The sequence below is a fragment of the Garra rufa genome, chromosome 12, assembly GCF_049309525.1.
Source record: "Garra rufa chromosome 12, GarRuf1.0, whole genome shotgun sequence".
NCBI classification, from domain to species: domain Eukaryota; kingdom Metazoa; phylum Chordata; class Actinopteri; order Cypriniformes; family Cyprinidae; genus Garra; species Garra rufa.
In genome coordinates, this window is record NC_133372.1 from 2,572,842 (window position 1) to 2,593,837 (window position 20,996).

General features: G+C 35.0%; 2 protein-coding genes across 2 annotated transcripts; one reads left to right on the forward strand and one right to left on the reverse strand.

The window, feature by feature from the left end:
• The first annotated feature begins 466 nt into the window (after positions 1 to 466).
• LOC141347651 (homeobox protein TGIF2-like) lies at positions 467 to 7,814 on the forward strand. Its single transcript, XM_073852634.1, has 3 exons — positions 467 to 630; positions 3,371 to 3,633; positions 6,969 to 7,814. The coding sequence occupies exons 1-3, from the start codon at positions 612 to 614 to the stop codon at positions 7,812 to 7,814; spliced, it is 1,128 nt and encodes a 375-aa protein (XP_073708735.1). The 5' UTR covers positions 467 to 611.
• Positions 7,815 to 10,477: 2,663 nt separating this feature from the next.
• On the reverse strand, positions 10,478 to 19,555 carry myl9b (myosin, light chain 9b, regulatory). Its single transcript, XM_073851232.1, has 5 exons — positions 19,347 to 19,555; positions 11,715 to 11,916; positions 11,462 to 11,623; positions 10,643 to 10,834; positions 10,478 to 10,602 (listed from the first exon to the last, which is right to left on the reverse strand). The coding sequence occupies exons 2-4, from the start codon at positions 11,896 to 11,898 to the stop codon at positions 10,659 to 10,661; spliced, it is 522 nt and encodes a 173-aa protein (XP_073707333.1). The 5' UTR covers positions 11,899 to 11,916; positions 19,347 to 19,555; the 3' UTR covers positions 10,478 to 10,602; positions 10,643 to 10,658.
• Positions 19,556 to 20,996: the final 1,441 nt, after the last annotated feature.

The window sequence follows — 20,996 nt, forward strand, 5'->3', positions numbered from 1 at the left end:
AAACATGATTTCCTTACCACTGAAGAAAGAAAGACATGAACATCTTGGTTGACAAGGGGATGAGTACATTATCTGTACATTTTGGTTCTAAAAGTGAACCAATCCTTTAAATGCGATTCGAATTTGAAAACGTAACTCTAGTGTGGTAAATGACATCACTTATTCGACTGAAAGAAGTTTCCGAACATGATTCCAAATCTAAAATGCAGCTCTTAAAATAAACTCTCACAAGTGTTTGAATTGTGAATTTTGAATGAAAGAGTGATGACACACAGATGTGGGGCCCTTATTGGCCCCTGGAGTGTGGAGGAGGGACTAGGAGCCTGTCATTGAGGGACGGACAGAGGGAGAAAGAGAGAGAGAGAGTTTGCTGGAGCAGCAGAGCTGCAGGTAAACGGATGTTTGTCAACAAGACTATTTCCTTCATGGCACACTAATTGACTAAATGAGAGGATTCATTGATTGCTGGAGCTTCTCTGATCTGACTCCGCGCAGCTGCCTGTGTCTGTGTGACTGAGTGAAGAAGAACACACTCTCCGTTTGACGAGGACCCGCGTTCGCACACCAGCAACTTCCAACATTTCGTGCATTTCTTTTTCCCAGCATCCAGGATGAAGCCCAACAAAAGAGGTGAGAATCGTTTACAGATGCGGGATGGTGTGCGTGACTCGTGAACGCGGTGTGATTTGTGCTTCCACACGCTGTCCATCTGCACGTCTTGTGAGCGTGGCGTGATTTCAGTCTGAACGCGTGAAACGCAGATGTGCTTTTGATTCTGGCCTTTCATAAAGCAGCTGATCCACACGTTTTTTGCGTTCACGCTCATTTTCGAAGCGAATCTTTGCAGCTTTAGTGACTTCCAGGCGTTTGTTACATTGTATCATTGTGTTCTGATGACGTCAGCGCGCGTTTGTTTGTTTGGCGATTCGCTTTTTTTCGCGCGTCTGCGGCCGCGTTTGTTTATTCGCGTCTGCAAACAGACTTTTCTTTGATTCCGTTTGTATCCAGTATAAAATGGTAAGGGTTTTCACAAAATGAGAATGTTATATGTAAGTAAATGACGGTGAAGATGCAGAGGTTACTCAATCATTTGTTAGTACGTGGCCCTCGTGTTTGTTTGGAACTACAGATTTACTTTTTAAGCGTTTCAGTCAACATTCAATAGGAAAGTAAGGAAGGGGGAAATGAGGTCGTTGATGAGGAGTTCATTCAGACATTTAGTTGCACTGATTTTATGTTGGATAATCCAAAAAATCGCTAATATTTAATTCTACTCTAAGTAGTTTTACATTTGTCAGCTTTTCAGTTTATGAAATGACCAACAACACAGCTCTATTTTGGATTATTCATCCACCACCTCGAGAAACACATTTTTATTTGTCAAACACACTTAAGACAATTGCATACTGCTACGAATGATATGTGAAACAGGGATACAGTTGCAGACTGGAGCATGAATGTCCAGAGGACACACACTTACACACACAATCTGCTTTGTTAAAGCGGGTCTCAGGAACTCCCACATTTTTAGCTGCTCTTTAAGGCTTCAGGTTTCAGCAGGAGAAAGAAACTCTGAACTGCTGAAGTGTGTCTGATTCACGCGTCTCTCTGAAACTCTTTAGCTATTACACAGAAATGAGTGTGTGCTTTTCCTGTGAGTGCTCTGACTCCAGTTTCTGCCAGAAATGCAGTATTTAGGCCAGTACTTTAATAAAATAGTGGAAACCTGGTATTATCACTGTCAAAAAATTTAATTGTACTAATGTAGATGTAACCCTGAAGTAGCACGAGAATATTTGTAGAAATAGGCAAAAAAACATTGTATGGGTTCCAATTATCAGTTTTTATATTATGCCAAAAATCATTAGGATAAGATGTTTTGTAAGTTTCCTACTGTAAATGTATCAAAGCTTAAAGTTTGATTAGTATTATGCATTGCTAAAAATGTAATTTGGACCACTTTAAAGGCGATTTTCTTAATATTTAGGTTTTTATTTATTTTAATTTTTTTCCCACTCTCAGATTCCAGACTTCCAAGATTATCTCTGCCAAATATTATTATATCCTAACAAACCATGCATCAATGGAAAGCTTATTTATTCAGCTTAATCAGCAAAAAAATGGACCCTTATGACTAGTTTTACCAGTAACAAAACCAGTATTTTTTAAGAAAGAAATAAGTCTTCCATTGATGTATGATTTGTTAGGAAAGGACAATATTTGGCCGAGATACGACTATATGAAAATTTGGAATCTGAGGGTGCAAATCTAAATAGTGAGAAAATCGCCTTTAGAGTTGTCCAAATGAAGTTCTTAGCAATTGAATATTACTAATCCAAAATTAAGTTGATATATTTATGGTCGGAAATGTACAAAATATTTTCATGAGAATCTTAATATTTTTGGCATAAACGATAAATTGGTCATTTTGACCCCTACAGTGCTACAAATATACCCGCGCTACTTATGACTGGTTTTGTGGTCCACATATAGAGTTAAACTATTTTTTTTTTTGCAATTAATTAACAGGTTTTTTTGTTGTGTTTTGCAAATGTAGTAGTTAAAGTGCTTGTTTAGATTTTATTGGCCTTGTCTAAACAGACCTTGACTTTTGTTTTGGGTTTAAGGGCCTTGAAATGATGCACTTCTCAACTAAAAAAAAAAAAAAAAAAAGGTTATGCAGTTTGTTTAAGTGCTAATAAATAGGATTCAGATGCAAGCATGTGATCAAATATTCAAAGTTAAATGTTTAAAAAGGATATGCATATACAGTGATGATTGCGGTCACATTTTGTTAATGGCCGTATTCGCAAACCAGCGCATGAATTATACTGTCTGCTCTATCTGGTGATAATGATTATTTTAATGATAATGTTCATTGTAAATGTAAAACACTCGTTTGGACCACCTGTAAAGCTCAATAGAGCACTAGATAAGCTTCATTTCCCTCTGGTTTGTGAGCGTCAGGACGGGGGTGAAGAGACACTGTCATGGCGAAGGTGTGAATGGAGGAGCAGTTCAGAGTCAATAGGGTTTTGATGTGTAAATGGAGTGCAGTCAAGCAGATTTATCTGTGGGACACTTTTAAATGACCAGGGCAATTTGGTCATAAGATAAGAACTTATTTGCCATTTCAATTGCATTGATTGCAGGATGCAGTATTGCATGCGGTACTGCACATTTTGCCAAATGTAGGTTCCTCTGGTTGTCATGCATGCCAAAAATGTGCATACTTTGCGTAGTGTACACATTTGTGGCATTTCTGGTATTTAAGGGCATTGTAAACTTTTTGCGACCTAACCTAAATCACTTTCGTTCCTCTGTCATGTATGCTGTTTTGAGACTAATGGTTTTGTTTTCTTCATCTCAGTTTTTGACGAGGACCAGAACGGAGACACTGAGTTTTCTGCCATGTCGGACAGCGACCCGTGTGAGGACGATGGTTACCCTCTTAACCTGTCCACCAGCGGCAGAAGAAGCGGGTCTTCTGCCAAACGCCGCCGCCGTGGAAACCTCCCCAAAGAATCGGTTCAGGTTCTGAGGGACTGGCTGTACGAGCATCGCTTCAACGCTTATCCGTCAGAGCAGGAGAAACTGAGCCTGTCTGGACAGACGCATCTGTCTGTGTCACAGGTGAGACATAACTGGATCATTTCATCTAAACTGCTGGATGCAGTATTCCATGCAATTACCGTAAAACTAGAGCTTTAAAGCATGCAAGTAAATGCATTTAGACATATGTCTGAGAAATGTTCTTTACTTGCATTCATGTTTCCAAACAAGTATTATATTTTCCATGCAGGTACAATGAAACTGAAGTTTTCCCGCTCAAATGCAAAATTACCGTATCACATTATCATAAATGCAATAATATATGTGACCCTGGACCACAAAACCAGTCATAAGGTTAAATTTTACAAAACTGAAATGTATACATAATATGAAAGCTCAATAAATAAGCTTTCTATTGATGTATGGTTTGTTAGGATAGGACAATATTTGGCCGAGATACATCTATTTGAAAATCTGGAATCTGAGGGTGCAAAAAAATCAAAATACTGAGAAAATCACCTTTAAAGTTGTCCAAATTAAGTTCTTAACAATGCATATTACTAATCAAAAATTACATTTTGATATGTTTACAGTAGGAATTTTACAAAAAATCTTCATGGAACATGATCTTTACTTAATTTCCTAATGATTTTTGGCATAAAAAGAAAAATCTATAATTTTGACCCATACTATGTATTTTTGGCTATTGCTACAAATATACCCCAGCGACTTAAGACTGGTTTTGTGGTCCAGGGTCACATATAGACTTCAGTTTTATTGTAATTGCATGGACATTATTGTAATGTTTGAAACATGGAGGCAAGAGTTTTAAGATTTTAGTCAATTAGATTAAAATATGAATTTTGACCTTTAAAAGGAGAGTTTCACAGTAATTGCATGGAAAATTTTCACTGGACTGAAACTTGAAAGCGAGTAAAGGACATTTTTTTTTTCGAAATGTAGGTCTAAAGTTTACTTTTATGATACTTTTACATCCAAATTTCTAAAGTGATGGGTTTAGAAACTAAAAGTTTGGATGTAAAAGTATTGTAAATTTTAAACTTCAGAACTAAATTGTGAACAATGTACTTTACTTGCTTTCAAGTTTCAATCCAGTACAATATTGTCCATGCAATTACCGTGAAACTTTCATTGTAAGCTCAAAGTGCAAACTTAGTTTTCAAGCTCAAAAGCAGGTCACTTTATCATGAGACTTGAATTTGAAAATTGTCCTTTAATTGCCTTCATCTCAAATTAACATTTTCCATGTAATGACAGTGAAAGTGAAGCTTTTAAGCTCAAAAGAGGGCAAAATGATCATAAATATCACAAACTTATTTACATTTATTCAGAATATAACTCTCAAGCCTGTAAATTTGGTTATGAATGTCAGTTATCCTTTTTATGCCCAAGTGAGCATGTTTTTGCCAGATTAAGCTACAAAGTGGACCAGAGTCAAAAGTCTTGCTAATCAAGTTCTGTTTAAGCAATGTTCTCTTTCTAGGATTTTCTTTTTTGTATCTTTTATCCACCCATCAGTTTTACATTTGGCTGAAATCTTCAAAGACTGAGACTTTCCCACACAGTCTGCGCTGTGTTTTGTCCTTGACCGAGAGCTGCGGTGTTGTCAGAGCGCAGGAATGCGGGCGGCGAGGCCTGTGCTGCATATTTCCTCTGGTCTCCATTAGAGCCAGCTGTCTGTCTGACACAGCATGCAGTTCACTGCCGCGCCAACAGGGGGCACAACTTTAGGATTCAAAAAATGCATGTTTTGTTTGTTCTTTTTGATCTTTTACCAAGAAATATTAAGGACAGCATCACCAATACAATGCCTCCTTTAAATCTTTTTTGTGTGATTTTTGGAGGATAAAATGTGACCACAAAACCGGTGTTAAGTATCACGGGTATATTTGTAGCAATAGCCAAAAATACATTGAATGGATAAAAATTGATTTTTCTTTTATGCCAAAAATCATTAGAAAAGATCATGTTCCATGAAGATATTTTCTAAATTTCCTACAGTAAATAAATCAAAACTTAATTTTTGATTAGTAATATGCATCGCTAAGAACTTCATTTGGACAACTTTAAAGGTGAATTTCTATATATTAGATTTTTTTTTTTTTGCACCCTCAGGTTTTTGAGTTTCAAATAGTTGTATCTATTATTGTCCTATCCTAACAAATAATACATGCATCAATTAAAAGCTTAGTTATTAAGCTTTCAAGCAAGTTATAAATCTCAATTAAAAAATGGTTTTGTGGTCCTGGGTCACAAATAGGTATAGTAATTTAATGTTAAATTAATGGCACTAAACATGTCTAAATAAAAATTTTTTTTTTTAACTGTGACTTATCAGTGTCTGGAGTTTAACATTTGTATCAAACACTATATAAGGCCTACTAGCATATAATTATATTGCTTGGCGTTCGATAATTCTTTTTTCTTTCTGTTCTTCTGGTAGTCTGAACATTTCAAGTGGGAATCGCAGCTGTGGAAAAATCTCTTTAAACTCTTAAATGGTCATGGAAAAGAAATGACAGTTTCTATAGTCTGTTTCTAGTTAGTTTCAATCCATTTATTTGCTAAACTTACTTATACCGAAGTTTGAAAATTGTCCTTGTCTTTATTTCAGGCCAGTATAATTTACATTTTGTGATGATACAAGCAATCAAGTAGTTTAGATTTGCTATCTAGCAAGTATCTCGCTACACAAGTATACTGTATGTATATGGATAATAGGGGTGTAACGATACACGTATTTGTATTGAACCGTTCAGTAAAAGGTTTTCGGTTCGGTATGCATTACAAACCAAGCAATTAGTTGGACCAATCCTATTACATTTGGAAACTGTCTTACAAACTGAGAAATGTGCTGTCTGCCTCTCCCCAAAGAAAAACACACTTCTCCAGTGGGGTTGTGATGGTGAGGCAGTTCATAAGAGTTTTCCCTCTTTTCCTCACTTTTAAATGGCTTGTAAATGCCTGTGTGTCGAATTGGCTGCAATTTAGCATCAATCGATTGAATTGACAACATCAAAACCGTTGTATCAAACCAAACCAAAGAGACGGACGCACACTGTATGAAAGCTATTGAAATCTATTGCTCTGAGTGCCCCCACGCGCATGCATCATGGTACTTTTGTATAAGCATGTCCACAAGTGACGCAGTAGAGAGAAAAATGTGGATTAAAGTAATTATTTTTGTTTTCTTTGAGCCAAAAAGTGCTCTCGTGAGTCACTTGGACTACTTTGTTGACCATCTTGGTACTTTTTTTAGTGTTCTATTTTACTTTTATTGGAAAGCACTTTGGTTCACCTTGAGTGTTGTAAAGGGCTGTATAAATAAATGTTGATTGACTGATTGAACTAACCCTTTAAGTTACTTAAACTGAAATCTTCATTCTTGTTTGTAGATCTGTAACTGGTTCATAAACGCCCGCCGAAGGCTCCTGCCAGACCTGCTCAGGAAAGATGGCAAAGACCCCACTCAGTTTACAATGTCACGACGCACCAGCAAACCAGACAGATCCGCCTCCCCAGAATGCCCTGCCTCTTCGACCCGCACCTCTGTCATTTGCCCCGCCCCCACATTGGATTTGAGGCTGTTGGGAAACACTGCGACGGCAATTTTGGCTGGTGCCGGTTGCTTGCCATCGTCAGGAAACCAAGACGGAGGCGTTCAGGCTCTGATGCAGCTGGACACGCGAGGTCTGCTAAGACGGGAAGGCCTAACTGGAGACCATCACATGACAACCATACCGTTTGCTTCTACCTCAGTCCCAACTCTGGGAGCGGTGAGCCCGACTGGGGTCCTGTTCAACACGCCTCCACCGACCCCACCGGAGCTTTGCCCTCAAGATTTCAGCGATCTGAAGCTTCTGGTGGACGCGGCCCTGCAGCGAGCGGCAGAGCAAGAAGTCAGCCAGCAGAAAGAACAAATGAAGCAACTGCAAACAAATGAAAGTTCAAGAGTTCTCGTCACGAATGGCGATTCGAAGACTCCTTCAAAAGATGAATCCAATCCTGCAACGAGCTTGATGGAGAACGCAGTATTACCAGTATCAGTTCCCGTCATGAGCCACGCTTTTTCAGGCCTTCCTGTTGATCTAAGCACGGCTGGTGTCTCCGATCTGGAATCTGGAAGCTTTGGGTCTTCTGGGATGTGGAGTGTTCGACAACCCGCTCCATCTGTGAATGTGGTATCTCACTCATGGGTTTCACAGTACAATCATAACACGGTCACGGAAGCGGTTAACTGAAAACTCAAGCAAGAACAAACTCACTTTAGACTCCATTTGTTTGCTTATTCTTGTCGGAAGACTCTGGAGCAGATGTAAACCTTCCTCCCCAAATCGTTGTCATGGATACCGTGCGGATGTTGCTTGGTACCCGAAGAGCCTCTGATATTCAGTACAGGGGATTCAGGAGTAAAGTGTCTCTACACCGCGATGTATTTTTAAGACCTTTTAAAAACATTTTAAACCAAAACCTTTTACCTTTTTTTAACTACATGAAGTTTATGGGCATGCATAAATAAGAAATAATCCAGCATTTCAGATTCTGGGATCTTCGAGAACAGGTGGAGGTCCTTTCAGGCGTAAACATTACCATGTGCAAACACCAGCAAACTCAAAACCTGTGCAAAACTCAGGTTTGCAGCCAAGAGATTTTCATTTAAACATTTGTAATTTAAGTGGCCTTGCGTTGTTTTGGTAAAGAAGCTCCATGTATAGTTGCTCTTGCCTGTTTGCATCACTAGGGATAGACGTTTAGGTTTCATATAGCATGCTTCACTTATTTGTGAATGCAAAGACAAGCATGCAACGTTTAAATATCAGCATTTAGCAACCAAATGTGCTCTGATTTTGCCTGAAAGCCACTGCTGATGAAGCCTCTACTTCTACAATCTCAGATTTGAAAGTCTTTTCAGTGTGATCTCTGTCATTTTTCCTGCACTTTATAGTCTACAATTTCACCTCCTTGTCATCATGTCAGGACCGTCTATCCAGTCTCAGAATAGCGTTCTTTCGTGTGGCATGACGTGTGTCTGTGCAGCAACGGCTCGTCAGGAAATCGATCGTACTGCAGAGATCATCCCTCACGCCTCGTGTCTGTCTGAGATGCGGGAGGGAGGTTGTCTCAAAGACGGAGACAGCATTGATTTTCTTCTGTTATCGTGTAACGCGATCCTAGGGCTGTAGCTTTATTTTTGCTGAAATGATTGTTGTTCTGACAGTATTGTTGGGTGAAGTAGATGATCTTCACTAATAAATGTGTTTTACATATCTCAGTGTAGAGGGCAACATCATGCAAATGTGAGCCTGACAGTGTTTGTAGAGGCTAAAGGAATTTCATGCATTTCCAAGATGAATTTAAAGTCTGAAGTGCTTCTTTCTTGCTCTTGATCTGTGAATGTATCTTGAGAACTAACAATTATTTAGAAACACAGAAAATGCTTTCCAGTGATTTCTTGAGCAGTCTTTCTCTTTTTGGACACTAGAGGATCTAGATGCATTATGATTTTATGCTTGTAGTTTCCATGAAACTGAGAACATGTACATATAGTCAGATAGGAGTCTTTATAGAAATGAGTTTAACCTTTTAGTATTTACTTATGATGCGGTTCACGTTATTTCAATTTATTCTCACAAACGTGCCATAATTCTGATTAGTTTGTGTCATGCTGGGTAAATTCTCTTTAAGGTCAGAGGTCATGTTCTGTAGTACTGTTTCTTCTCATTGTTTTTCAGTGCGTCTCAGGTTTGTTTTGTAGTTTTAATTTCTTCTCTGACATCAAAAAGGGAGTTTTTAAATAAATTCTATAAGGTGCATCTTTTTCTTTCTTTTTTTTAAGCCGTGTTCGAGCTGTCATATTGTAGCATCATGAACTGTATTACAGATTTAATTAACTAACACTTCAAAACCACTGTGATCATTCGGTTAGTTACTGGAACAGTGATGGGTACTGGAAGTAAACCTATATTTTTTCATATAATACTCTATTTTTTCACCGCCTCAGAAAGACCGAAACTAATATTCCTGGAACTGTATTATGATGTCCTTATTGCAAAAAGGGTGTTCTTGATGACAATGTGAAACATGTAAATATCATTCAGGTTTTTGTCTGGCATAGACCTGCTTTTAATGTGTATGTGTGTGTATATACATCAAATATGCGTAGCTCTCTCCTGTACGACCAAATACGTGGATCATGTGTGTGTATGTATAACTGAGGACAGTAAAACTGGCATTTGTGCCTTACCTGCTTCCTTAGAAAACCTTTGGACTAGTCTGTGCAATATCTGCCTTAAGATTTTATTTGATGTCCTTTTATACAAGCGTTTCAGAGAAATAAAGCTTCGTTTTTCATATATTTGTAGTAATGTTGTGGAGTAATGGTTTTATTTTACAGATTTTCACCCATTAGGAGCAATGTTGCAGAAAAGAGTACTGTTGATTTCAGCATGCACAGAAATGATTTTGAGAGTTCGCTGTAGTTTGAGACATCTTCATTTCAGTATAAAATGTGTCACGTTCATTTGATGGATGACTTCATGTCTGAGAGCTGCCGCATGTAAATACATGTTTCATAAGCCAGATGTTCACAGGGTTTGATGAGTAAATACAAGTTGCAGTACCACCGAAAAATCGCCATATCCCAAAGTCAGCGTCAAAGAGTTATCAAAAGAATGTGCAGCTTGAAAAATGGAGATTTTTTTACTTCCATTAATTTCTTTATAATGTCTTCAAAGTGTTTAAAAATACCCATAATGTTTTTGATATCTGATAATATCGCTCAGTGAGAGGAAGATACTGAAAAGTTTTATGGCATTTCCAATGTAATGGTTTCATTTCTGAGTTGCACACATTTAGAGAGCCGCAGCTCTAAGAGTACATTGCTTTAACCTACTCAAACCTACTGTAGTCCCCCATAAAACACACAATAGACATTGCACAGAGTGTTAGCGATGTAATCTGGTCATATCAAATGCATGTAGAGGAAAAAACACTTCTTTTATCGATTAAATATTTATGCTATGAAATGCTGCTTTACTTCACTTATAGATGCTAATGTGCAGATGCGGCCGGTGTTTTCTGATCGTCTACATGTCGTCTTTGTCTTTGGCTCCGTGTTTGAGAATCCGGGTGAACTCGCCGTAGTTGAAGTTGCCCTTTTTGTCAATGGGAGCCTCTCTGAAGAGCTCGTCCACCTCTTCATCTGTGAAACGATCTCCCATGGTGGTCAGCAGCTCTCGCAGGTGGTCTTCATGAATGGAACCTATGCAGATGAGAATAAAGTATACATCTAGAGCAGTTTGTTTCATGATGTAGATCAAGCAGCTCTGAGATGTGAACTACTACTGAATATTGAGGCAATTTGCTGGTGTTTTAGTTTGCATCTTCATATTTCTATATTTTATGCATATGCTTACAGTCACCTAAAATATGTAATTTAAGTAATTTTTTTCTAATTCTGATTTTAAAATATTTTTTTAAATTCTGCATTTATTACTATATTTGAATTTTTATTTTTTATATTTAAGCATTCATTTATATTTTATATTTATTTTTTCCCACATCTATTTGTTTCTATATTTATCATCTATGTATCACTCTCTATTATGGAGACCCAAAACTGCAGAAATAAAATTCAATAAATTAAATTAAAAAGAGTAAATGTATAAAAAAAAAAAAATAATTATATATATATATATATATATATATATATATATATAAATTATATATATGAATACAAATAAAATGTAAAATAAATACAGAAAATAATGAAGGGAAAAGTAATACAAAAACAATATTGTATTTGTTTTATCAAGTCATATATTTTAGTTTATTTTTCTTTTATTATATTTATTTATTATTCTTGATATTACGGCAGTGTTTGTTTTACCTGATCCTTCCTCATCGAAGCAGGCGAAAGCGTTCCTGATGACGTCCTCCGGATCGGTTCCGTTGAGCCTTTCTCCAAACATAGTGAGGAACATGGTGAAGTTGATGGGCCCTGGAGCTTCACTCATCATCCCCTCCAGGTAATCATCAGACGGGTTCTTACCTGAGCACGGGTACAACATATACACCAAAGCCAAGGTCAGTATTTGATATAGAAGACTATCATTATATCAGGTCCTCTCCATCAGACTTACCCAAAGAGGCCAGCATGTCATGCAGATCCTCTTTATCGATGAATCCGTCTCGGTTCTGATCGATCATGTTGAAGGCCTCCTTGAACTCCTGGATCTGTGACTGGTCAAACATGGCAAACACATTTGAAGTGGCTCTCTGTGGCCTCTTCTTAGTGGTCTTTCCCTTCGCTCGTTTGCTGGACATGGTGGCGGTGTTTCAGGTCTGGAAAGAGCAGATGATGTTCATTAAATGAGAAGTTCACTTCCTGAACAAAACTTTACAGATTATGTACTCACCCCCTTGTCATCTAAGATGTTCATGTTTTTCTTTCTTCAGTCGAAGAAATAGTTTTTTGACAAAAACATTTCAGGACTTTTTTTTTAAATATAGTGGACTTCTATGGTGCCCCGAGTTTGAACTTCCAAAATGCAGTTTAAATGCAGCTTAAAACGGTCTTATTTGGCAAAATGATCGTTTTTCTTTTTTTTTTTTATACAATTTATATACTTTTTAACCTCGTCTTGTCTCTCTCTGCGATGTGCATGAGGTTAGGTCAAAAAACTCCCATCTTATTTTCTCTCCCAATTTCAAAAATCATTTCAAAATCATCCTACATCGCTGCAGAAGTACTGACCCAGTGTTTACAAAGTGAACATGCAAAGAAGATCAAACACCCTTAACAAAAAAGGTAAAACAGCGATGTAGGGCGATTTTGAAGTCAAGGGAGAAAATGAGATGGGAGTTTTTCGACATACCCTATAACTGTCTTGACCTGGAAACAACAGTGTTCAGGCAGAACTAGACAAGATGGGCGTTTGAGGTTAAAAAGTATATACATTTTATTTAAAAAATTAAATAACTGATCCTCCTTCCTCGGCTGGGATCATTTACAATCGCATTTGGGATCGTTTGAAGCCACATTTTGGCAGTTCAAACTTGGGGCACCATAGAAGTCAACTACATGGAGAAAAATCCTTTAAAAATTCCTCAAAAAACATTATTTCTTTACGACTGAAGAAAGAAAAACATGAACATCTTGTATAAAAAGGAGGTGAGTAGATTATCTGTACATTTTTGTTCTGTAAGTGAACTTTAATGTTTCTGAAATTACAGGGTCCAGAGTAGATGTGTTTGGTCAAGACTTTAAACTTTAAGAAAAATGTCAAAATCCAGGTTGGTGTATTTTTGTAGGCCAAAACCTGGAAACAAGTTCACATTTTTTGGTTTGGGTGTTTGGTTGAATGCCTGGAATAAGGTTTGTGTTTAACACGAGCTCTAGATATTTTCATGTTTTGTTCTACAACATAAAATCCATCAGTAATACACCCTTTTTAAGGCTTTTACTTGTCTTGTAAAAGGTGCCTGCAGAGGTTGTCGAGGTCAACAGACTGAACAGCTCTTTTGCTTTTAAAACCTAAAAAAATTATAAAAATGATGTCCATATATGTTGAATAGCTCTTTATAAACCTCTGTAAATGACTCAAACACTGTCACATTCTCCACACATCTGTTCAACTGTAAGATTCCTCAGCTAATAAAGAGTTAATGTGTGGAAATGTGTGTACATTTTCTCTTGTCATGTAGAACACGTTTAGTTTTAGTTCTTTCAGAGCTTCTGTAGTACAATATTGCATTACTCCATGAAAAAAGTCACTAATTGCGTTACTTAGTTACTGTTTATTACCCATTTGTTAATTTTTTGTCGCAAAAAACTGGCCTGAGCTTTTTTATATATTTTTTTTTTAATAACAAAAAGCCCAAAAGTTATATTTTTGCCAACTGTTTAGGCCCTTTCACACCAAAGGTGAAATTATAGAGTTAGTTCAGAAAATTAACCCATTATTTACTCACCCTCCAGTAGGGGTGTGACGAGATCTCGTGGCACGAGATCTCGCGAGACTCCGATGTGTCCCGCGAGATCTGACTGGTCTCGCGAGAACGTGATGATATCATGGCAAAACATTTTGCAATGTTTACATTAGGGCTGCATGACTAATAGTTATAAAAATATCACGATCTCTATTCAAACACCCATGCGATCTTATTCATGAATGACTGTGATTCAGCATTGTCTGTTACAACTGTTTCACGCTCCACTGACGCTTACCATGTGAACGTTATTGAAGACATTCGAATCTGCATTCTTACTGCTGTGGTTTCAGAAAGCAACACAAACAGTATTTTTAACCACATAATCATCATCATGTCTTTGTTACAGACATTTAAATAACATAAGTACTGGGATAAAAGCTTATAGTTTGGATATACACACTTATTGTCTACAGTAACGATCAAAAACGAAAGTATAACACGTATGTAGAGTAACGTTTATTCTCTTCACCAGGAGAGGGCGACAACTGCACGTTTAAAAAAATATTTGTCATTGAATTAAACATTCAAGAGATTCCAATAGTGAAAGTCTTTATTAATTGAGACACGGGCTCCTTCATTTTTTTAGGTTTTTTTTCAGACTTAAGCAATGAACATTATTTCAGAACCAATAGTAAATTATGTCATTTTGTTTAATTTTCTAATCCTTTTTTTCTTCAGAATCATGATCTCCAGTTTATAAAAGAAAATTGTTTTTCAGTTTACCCAGAATCATGCAGCATTTTTATTACTGCATATAATTCATTAAAATATAAGTTTAATTTCATAAAGTACAAGTTCATATCAAAATGCACCTACATTTATTTATTTATTTTTTTGCATTTTGTGTTTTTTTGTTGAATAAAATACTATTGTCCCCTATATATTTCATCATTGAGGATTTATTTAAAAAAGTTTAAAAATCTCGTCTCGTCTCATTCTCGTGAGCCCAAAATCTCGTCTCGTCTCGTCTTGTGAGATAAGTGTCTCGTCACAACCCTACCCTCCAGGCATCCTAGGTGCTTTCTTTCAGACGAATCCAATCGGAGTTATATTAAAAAATTCTGCGTACAAACAGTTGGTGCAAGTGATTATTATGTTTTAAGTGTGGGTATTTTTCTTACAAAAATGCATTGAGTCGCTAAAGGAGGCCTTTATTCACTCCCCAGAGATGTGTGAGGCACTTTTTATAATGGATGGATGCACTTTATTGGACCTGTTTTGGACTGATGAAGACAAACACCTGCCTATGTCATTCTAAAGCTTGGAAATGCCAGGATAATTTTTAATATAACTTTGATTGGATTCGTCTGAAAGAAGAAAGTCATATACGCCTAGGATGCCCGGAGGGTGAGTAAATAATGGGCTAATTTTCAGTTTTTGAGTCAATCAATAAATGGCAAAATAAAGTAAACTTGCATTACTTATTTGAAAGTTTAACTATATAAATATACAAGTAGTGTGTTACTTTACTAGTTACTTGAGAAAAGTAATCTGATCACGTAACTTGCATTACTTGCAATGCGTAACACTAACACTGGGTGGAGTATATTAAAACCATCAGCTACATTTATAAAATGTACAGTCATCAAACATTCATGGATGTCACCGTCATCAGCCTAACTATCTATCTTTGTGTCTCTGTGCTTCAATGCCTTTATTTGGGCGTCAACCTACAACTGTCCTCACAGGAAAGTGTATTAATGATATATGACTTTCTGTGTGTAGTCAGCATTATTCATCTGTAAAAATGCATTTATTAAATCAAACCACAAATGTGCATGTCTTTTCAGCCTCAGGTTTTCATTGTTAATTAAAGTAAAAAAAAAAAGTTAGTTAAGTTTGTACATGGCCATAAATCAGAGTTATTGTAGTTGAAATTTAAACTACTAAAACAATTAAAAATGTTGTTACTTGATATAAATTAAACTTTGACTGAAATAAAATAAAATGTATTAAAAAATAGTTCAAAGTCAAGGCAACATTTCTCATTTTTATTTAATTTAATCTGATGTTCCAAAATAACTAAAACTAAAACTGAAATAAAAGATGTATAACAACTATATAGACCTAATAAAAAAAAACTAACATAGTAAAAATTCTAAATAAAATCTTCAAAATATTAATAAAACCTATAATAATATCTTAATGATACTACAATAACAGTGGTCCAAATGTACAGAATTACAGTATATGTTCACACAAGATATGTTCTGCACTTCTAGCAGGACTTTAATGAAGTTTTGAATACGAGGATTTATTAAAGTCATCTTAAGATGTGTCTTTTAAGATTAATAATTTAGTTAGCAGTCTCTCTTTATGATTAACTCCAAATTAGTTGTGATTAAAGGATATTAGTCAACTTTGATCTAGAAAAACCTTTTATATCTGTAAACAGAGCAGATTGACTGAAGCCATGAGCATCAGAGATGATGTTACCGATGGTTTCTGTTTCCAATGAGAACAACACATTTCATAACCATCTGTTTCGAAATGCATTAAACATTTATGAATACATCATTCATTATGAATGTGTAATTAATGTAATTCAGTCTATCTGGATGACCACATTCAGCTAACACTCATTTTCATATCCTTGTCTTTATCGCTCTTGTATTCATAGCTTCTCAATATCTGCTCAATAAAGTAAGCAAATGCTGTCCTGGTCCGTATGCAAACGTCCTGCTCAGTGTCTCACATTATTCTCACACTGAGTAACCTACTACCTATGCAGCAATGAACTGTCCATTATGAATATGGACTGCATATTTCATGAGTATGAGATAGGACCATTATTTATGTAACTGATTAACCAACTGCTTATTTTCAGATGGTGGGTGTGTGTGTGTGTGTGTGTGTGTGTGTGTGTGTGTGTGTGTGTGTGTGTGTGTGTGTGTGTGTGTGTGTGTGTGTGTGTGTGTGTGTGTGTGTGTGTGTGTGTGTGTGTGTGTGTTTTGACCACATCACCAGATCACAATGTCCAGCTCCACCACAGGATTAAATGCAGGAATTTAGAAACAGACGGACCGACTGCTCAAAGGACATCAGACGCCTGTCATCCTGCCGAATGTTTCCATGCCCTCATTTGTGTATGTTGCAATGTATTAGATATCAATAGAACAATATTCTTGGATTTGATAAACTAGGTTCAAATATTAGGTTAAATATTTATGGGTTTAAGTTGGATAAATTGGATTAAACATGTTTAAATAATCTTTTAATTTTGATACATTTTCGTTAAAAATAAAACAATATTCTTGCATTTTGATTTGATAAATATTAGGTTAAAATATAAACATCTGTAAAACATAAACTACAATATTTATGGGATTTATTTGGATACATTAGGTTTAACAATGTTTAACAATGTTTTTTTTTATACATTTTTGTTAAAAATAAAACAATATTCTTGCATTTTGATTTGATAAATATTAGATTAAAATATTAGGTTAAAATATAAACATCTGTGAAAACTACAATATTTATGGGTTTTAGTTGGATACATTGGGTTAAACATGTTAAAATAATGTTTTCATTTTGATACATTTTTGTAAAAAATAAAACAATATTGCATTTTGATTGGATAAATATTAGGTTAAAATATAAACATCTGTGAAAACTACAATATTTATAAGTTTTATTTGGATACATTGGGTTAAACATGTTTAAACAATGTTTTCTTTTTTATACATTTTTGTTAAAAACAAAACAATATTCTTGCATTTTGATAGGATAAATTGGGTTAAACTTTGGTTTAAATATTAGGTTAAATTATAAAAGTCTGTAGAAACTACAATATTTATGGGTTTTAGTTAGATACTTTGGGTTAAACATGTTTAAATAATGTTCTAATTTTTTTTACAATTTGTTAAAAATAAAACAATATTCTTGCATATTGATTGGATAAATTAGGTTAAACTTGGGTTTAAATATTAAGTTAAAATATAAACAACTGTGGAAACTACAATATTTATTGGTTTTATTTGCATACATTGGATTAAAACAATGAATATAATAAAAATAAAACGATATTCTTACATTTTGATTTGATAAATTGGGTTAAACTTTGGTTTAAATATTAGGTTAAATTATAAAAGTCTATAGAAACTACAATATTTATGAGTTTTAGTTGGATACATTGGGTTAAATAATATTTTAATTCTTATACATTTTTGTTAAAAATAAAACAAAATTCTTGCATTTTGATAGATTAAATTAGGTTAAACTTTGGTTTAAATATTAAGTTAAATTATAAACATCTGAAACTACAATATTTCTGGGTTTTATTTGCATACATTGGATTAAACGTTTAAATTATCTTTTAATTGTGATACATTTTTTGTTAAAAATAAAACAATATTCTTGCATTTTGATTTGATAAATTGGGTTAAACTTTGGTTTAAATTTTAGGTTAAATTATAAAAGTCTATAGAAACTATCGGTTTTAGTTGGATACATTGGGATAAACATGTTTAAATAATGTTTTAATATTAATACATTTTTGTTCAAGATAAAACAATATTCTTGCATTTTAACTGGATCAATTGTGTTAAACATGGGTTTAATTATTATTTTGTATTGCTAATCAAATTTAAAATTATGTGAAAACTACAGTATTGTGGGGTTTTAATTGAATAAATAGTTTTTTCAAGTACCATTTTAATTGTTGATACATTTTTGTTGAAATTAAAACTTGGGGTTTAATTAAAAATTGGATTAAACTTGGGTTAAAATTTTGTTTTAAATTTTGTTCTGTGTCCTAAACTTTACACATTACACAAAGTTGTATTGAGGTAATAATGAGGTACAAATTGGAGTACATAATAATTTTTAAAAAATAAGTTGAGCAAACTTAACAAATTCCCTCAACTTATTTTTAAAATTATTATTACTTAATCATTTTAAGGCAACGGGTTTTCTCAGTTATTTTAAGTTAAGTCAAGTTTTACAGTGTACTTTTTATCCTGTTTTCCTGGATCATTATGGGGTTAAAGCAGTAGCACAAACATCAGCAGTGTTATTATGTATGGATTTGATGAATTATGTGGTTTTAGTTGGTTGTGTCTCTCTAAAACTTCCATCTTGTTTAAATGCCGCAAATCAATATTTCAAAAAGAATGTATAAAATATGAAAATGACATCCTAATGTACTCTTGTGCACATCCATAAATGATCAAACAGTCACATTCTTTCACATTTGTTTGTTGTCTCTAAAATCGGTTTGGCAAACACACAGAATTCCTCAGTGATTTTTTTCAGAGAGACACTAACAAACTATCCAGTCATTTTGCTTCTTTAAACCTTTAGTGCTGTTTCACAACAGTAGCTCCTCTGAATGAATGCTATTAAAATCTAAAACCAAATCATTCTATCTTGATTTCTGTTAATGAGTTGCTTGGACTGTTTCAGGATGTGTCCTCAGGCCAATGTTTACGTCATGAGTCTCACCTCTGACTTATGACCTCAAGGGCACACAAAAAGGCCAAACACTCTTTTCCAGACGAAGCACTTACAGCCAGGCAACATGCAAAGACAAACAGTTACTTTACATAATGAAAGCTTATATGAGTTGTAACTCAAACTCTAGAGGTCAAACTAAAAATAATCTAAAACAAAGCCCTAAAATGTCCATTGTGGATCGGTTTTGGCTCCATAACTCTAAAATACGTCACCATCTCCATCCAGAACTTTCCCTACTGTCCCAAACTGATACAAAGCTTTTGTGGACAGTCTTTACAAGACTTTTATAAGACATAAAAGCACAGTAACACATATCAACTCACCTCTGCTACAGCTGATGGATTGTGCTGTCCACCGGACTGTGTCTTTGTGCTGGAAAGTAAGACTGTCTGTTATACTTTCGGGACACAAAAGTTTCTCCAGAGCATCAGCTTGAGTAATGCGCCCCTCCCATTTTACTCTCGGCCAATCAGAGGTCTCTGTTCTCCCAAACAGAGCCGGCCCACAGCAGGGATTTAGCCATATAAGGGCAAGGAATGTTGAGCCTGTGTCTGTACAGCACACAGAGAGGGAGATACCCAGAGGAATCAACATGAAATGACAGGAAAAGAGATAAGATGCCTTATTTAGAGAAAACTGGCCTGACTTCTGTGTGTGTGTTTCTGTGTGAGAGATGGATGGATGCGCTTGTGTTCATTCCACAAAACCACAGAAGAGTTTCCTCTTATTTTAGTACAGGGGTTTTCGGGTCTTTTATATTCATGGACCCCCAAAAATGATACGAAGGACCCCATTCTGAATTCTAAGCTGTATGTTTTTTAATGTATAAAGACCTAGTTTATACTAAATTAAATTAATATGCTATAGAAATTTAGAGGGGAAATATTTAGGTTCTGTTAAGTTACATTAAGTTGAGTTTTACAATTAATTTTTTTTTTTTTTACACACCATACCACTGTGCTTTCAGATTTATTTGTTTGTTTGTATTATCAAAATTGTGTTGGTTACGTATTTATTTTTTACTTATTTTTTTATTAACAAACATCTTCTTGCAAGACATGTAGTGAGAATAACAAAGTATCTTAATTAGTTCGTGAAATTCTTTTTCACGTTACATTTTTAATTTTGTAACAAAACTGCATTTCACAACATGACAAGAAGAACAAAACCAGCTTTGGAAGGGATCAAAATATTCAAAATTGACAGAATTCACTAGAAAAGAAAATTTTTATTTAATTGGATTAAAGTGGATTTTAAAACGTCCTCCCCAAGTTTCACCCAGCTCTTTTATTAAGGGTTTCCATTGTTCAACAAACAGATTCATTCTAGAGTCTTAAACTGTACATTATTTTTTCCATCCCATAGATTTCCCTCACTGTCTGTACGTATTTATTTAAAACATTTTTTTTATTTATTTAAATTTTTTTTAAATTAATTCAATAATTGAATTCATTTATGTACTTTTAGATATATATTTATGTTTTTTTACACAGTTTCCTTCTAATCACAGATTGAAAACCCCTTGGCTCATTTTGTATAAACAGCGATACTTAAATGAAAATCTACGACTGAAACTTTAATCCTCATAACAGAGATCTATTCCCACCCACATTATTAGATAACTGTGTCGATATTAAATAACTCTCACTTTTGTGTATGACAGCATTTTAGTTATTGTCTTCCATGGCCATTAAGTGTGACATGAGCCAGGAACCAAACAAAGAGAGAGTTATTATTATTGTAATGAGAGTTATTATATTACTGTTCTTGGAAAAGGCCTCATATCCATCATTAAAGCTGCAGTTGTTTACGATTACCAAAGTGTGTCTTTACAGTGTCTGAAAACTGAAAACTATATGGTAACTGAGCATAAGCGCAATTTTATTTTATTATATTTTATTTTATGTTTAGAATAACATATAATGCACATAACCTTCACAGTGATAAATGCTTAATCGCTGCATGGACATCTA

Bases quoted from the DNA above. Each gene is read 5' to 3' on its own strand.
- LOC141347651 (XM_073852634.1), top strand. The intron at 3,634-6,968 runs GTGAGACATAAC...TCTTGTTTGTAG, and splicing joins CGCATCTGTCTGTGTCACAG to ATCTGTAACTGGTTCATAAA.
- myl9b (XM_073851232.1), bottom strand. From the start codon at position 11,898: ATGTCCAGCAAACGAGCGAAGGGAAAGACCACTAAGAAGAGGCCACAG. The intron at 11,624-11,714 runs GTAAGTCTGATG...ACCCGTGCTCAG, and splicing joins TGACATGCTGGCCTCTTTGG to GTAAGAACCCGTCTGATGAT. The intron at 10,835-11,461 runs GTAAAACAAACA...TCATCTGCATAG, and splicing joins CTTCGATGAGGAAGGATCAG to GTTCCATTCATGAAGACCAC.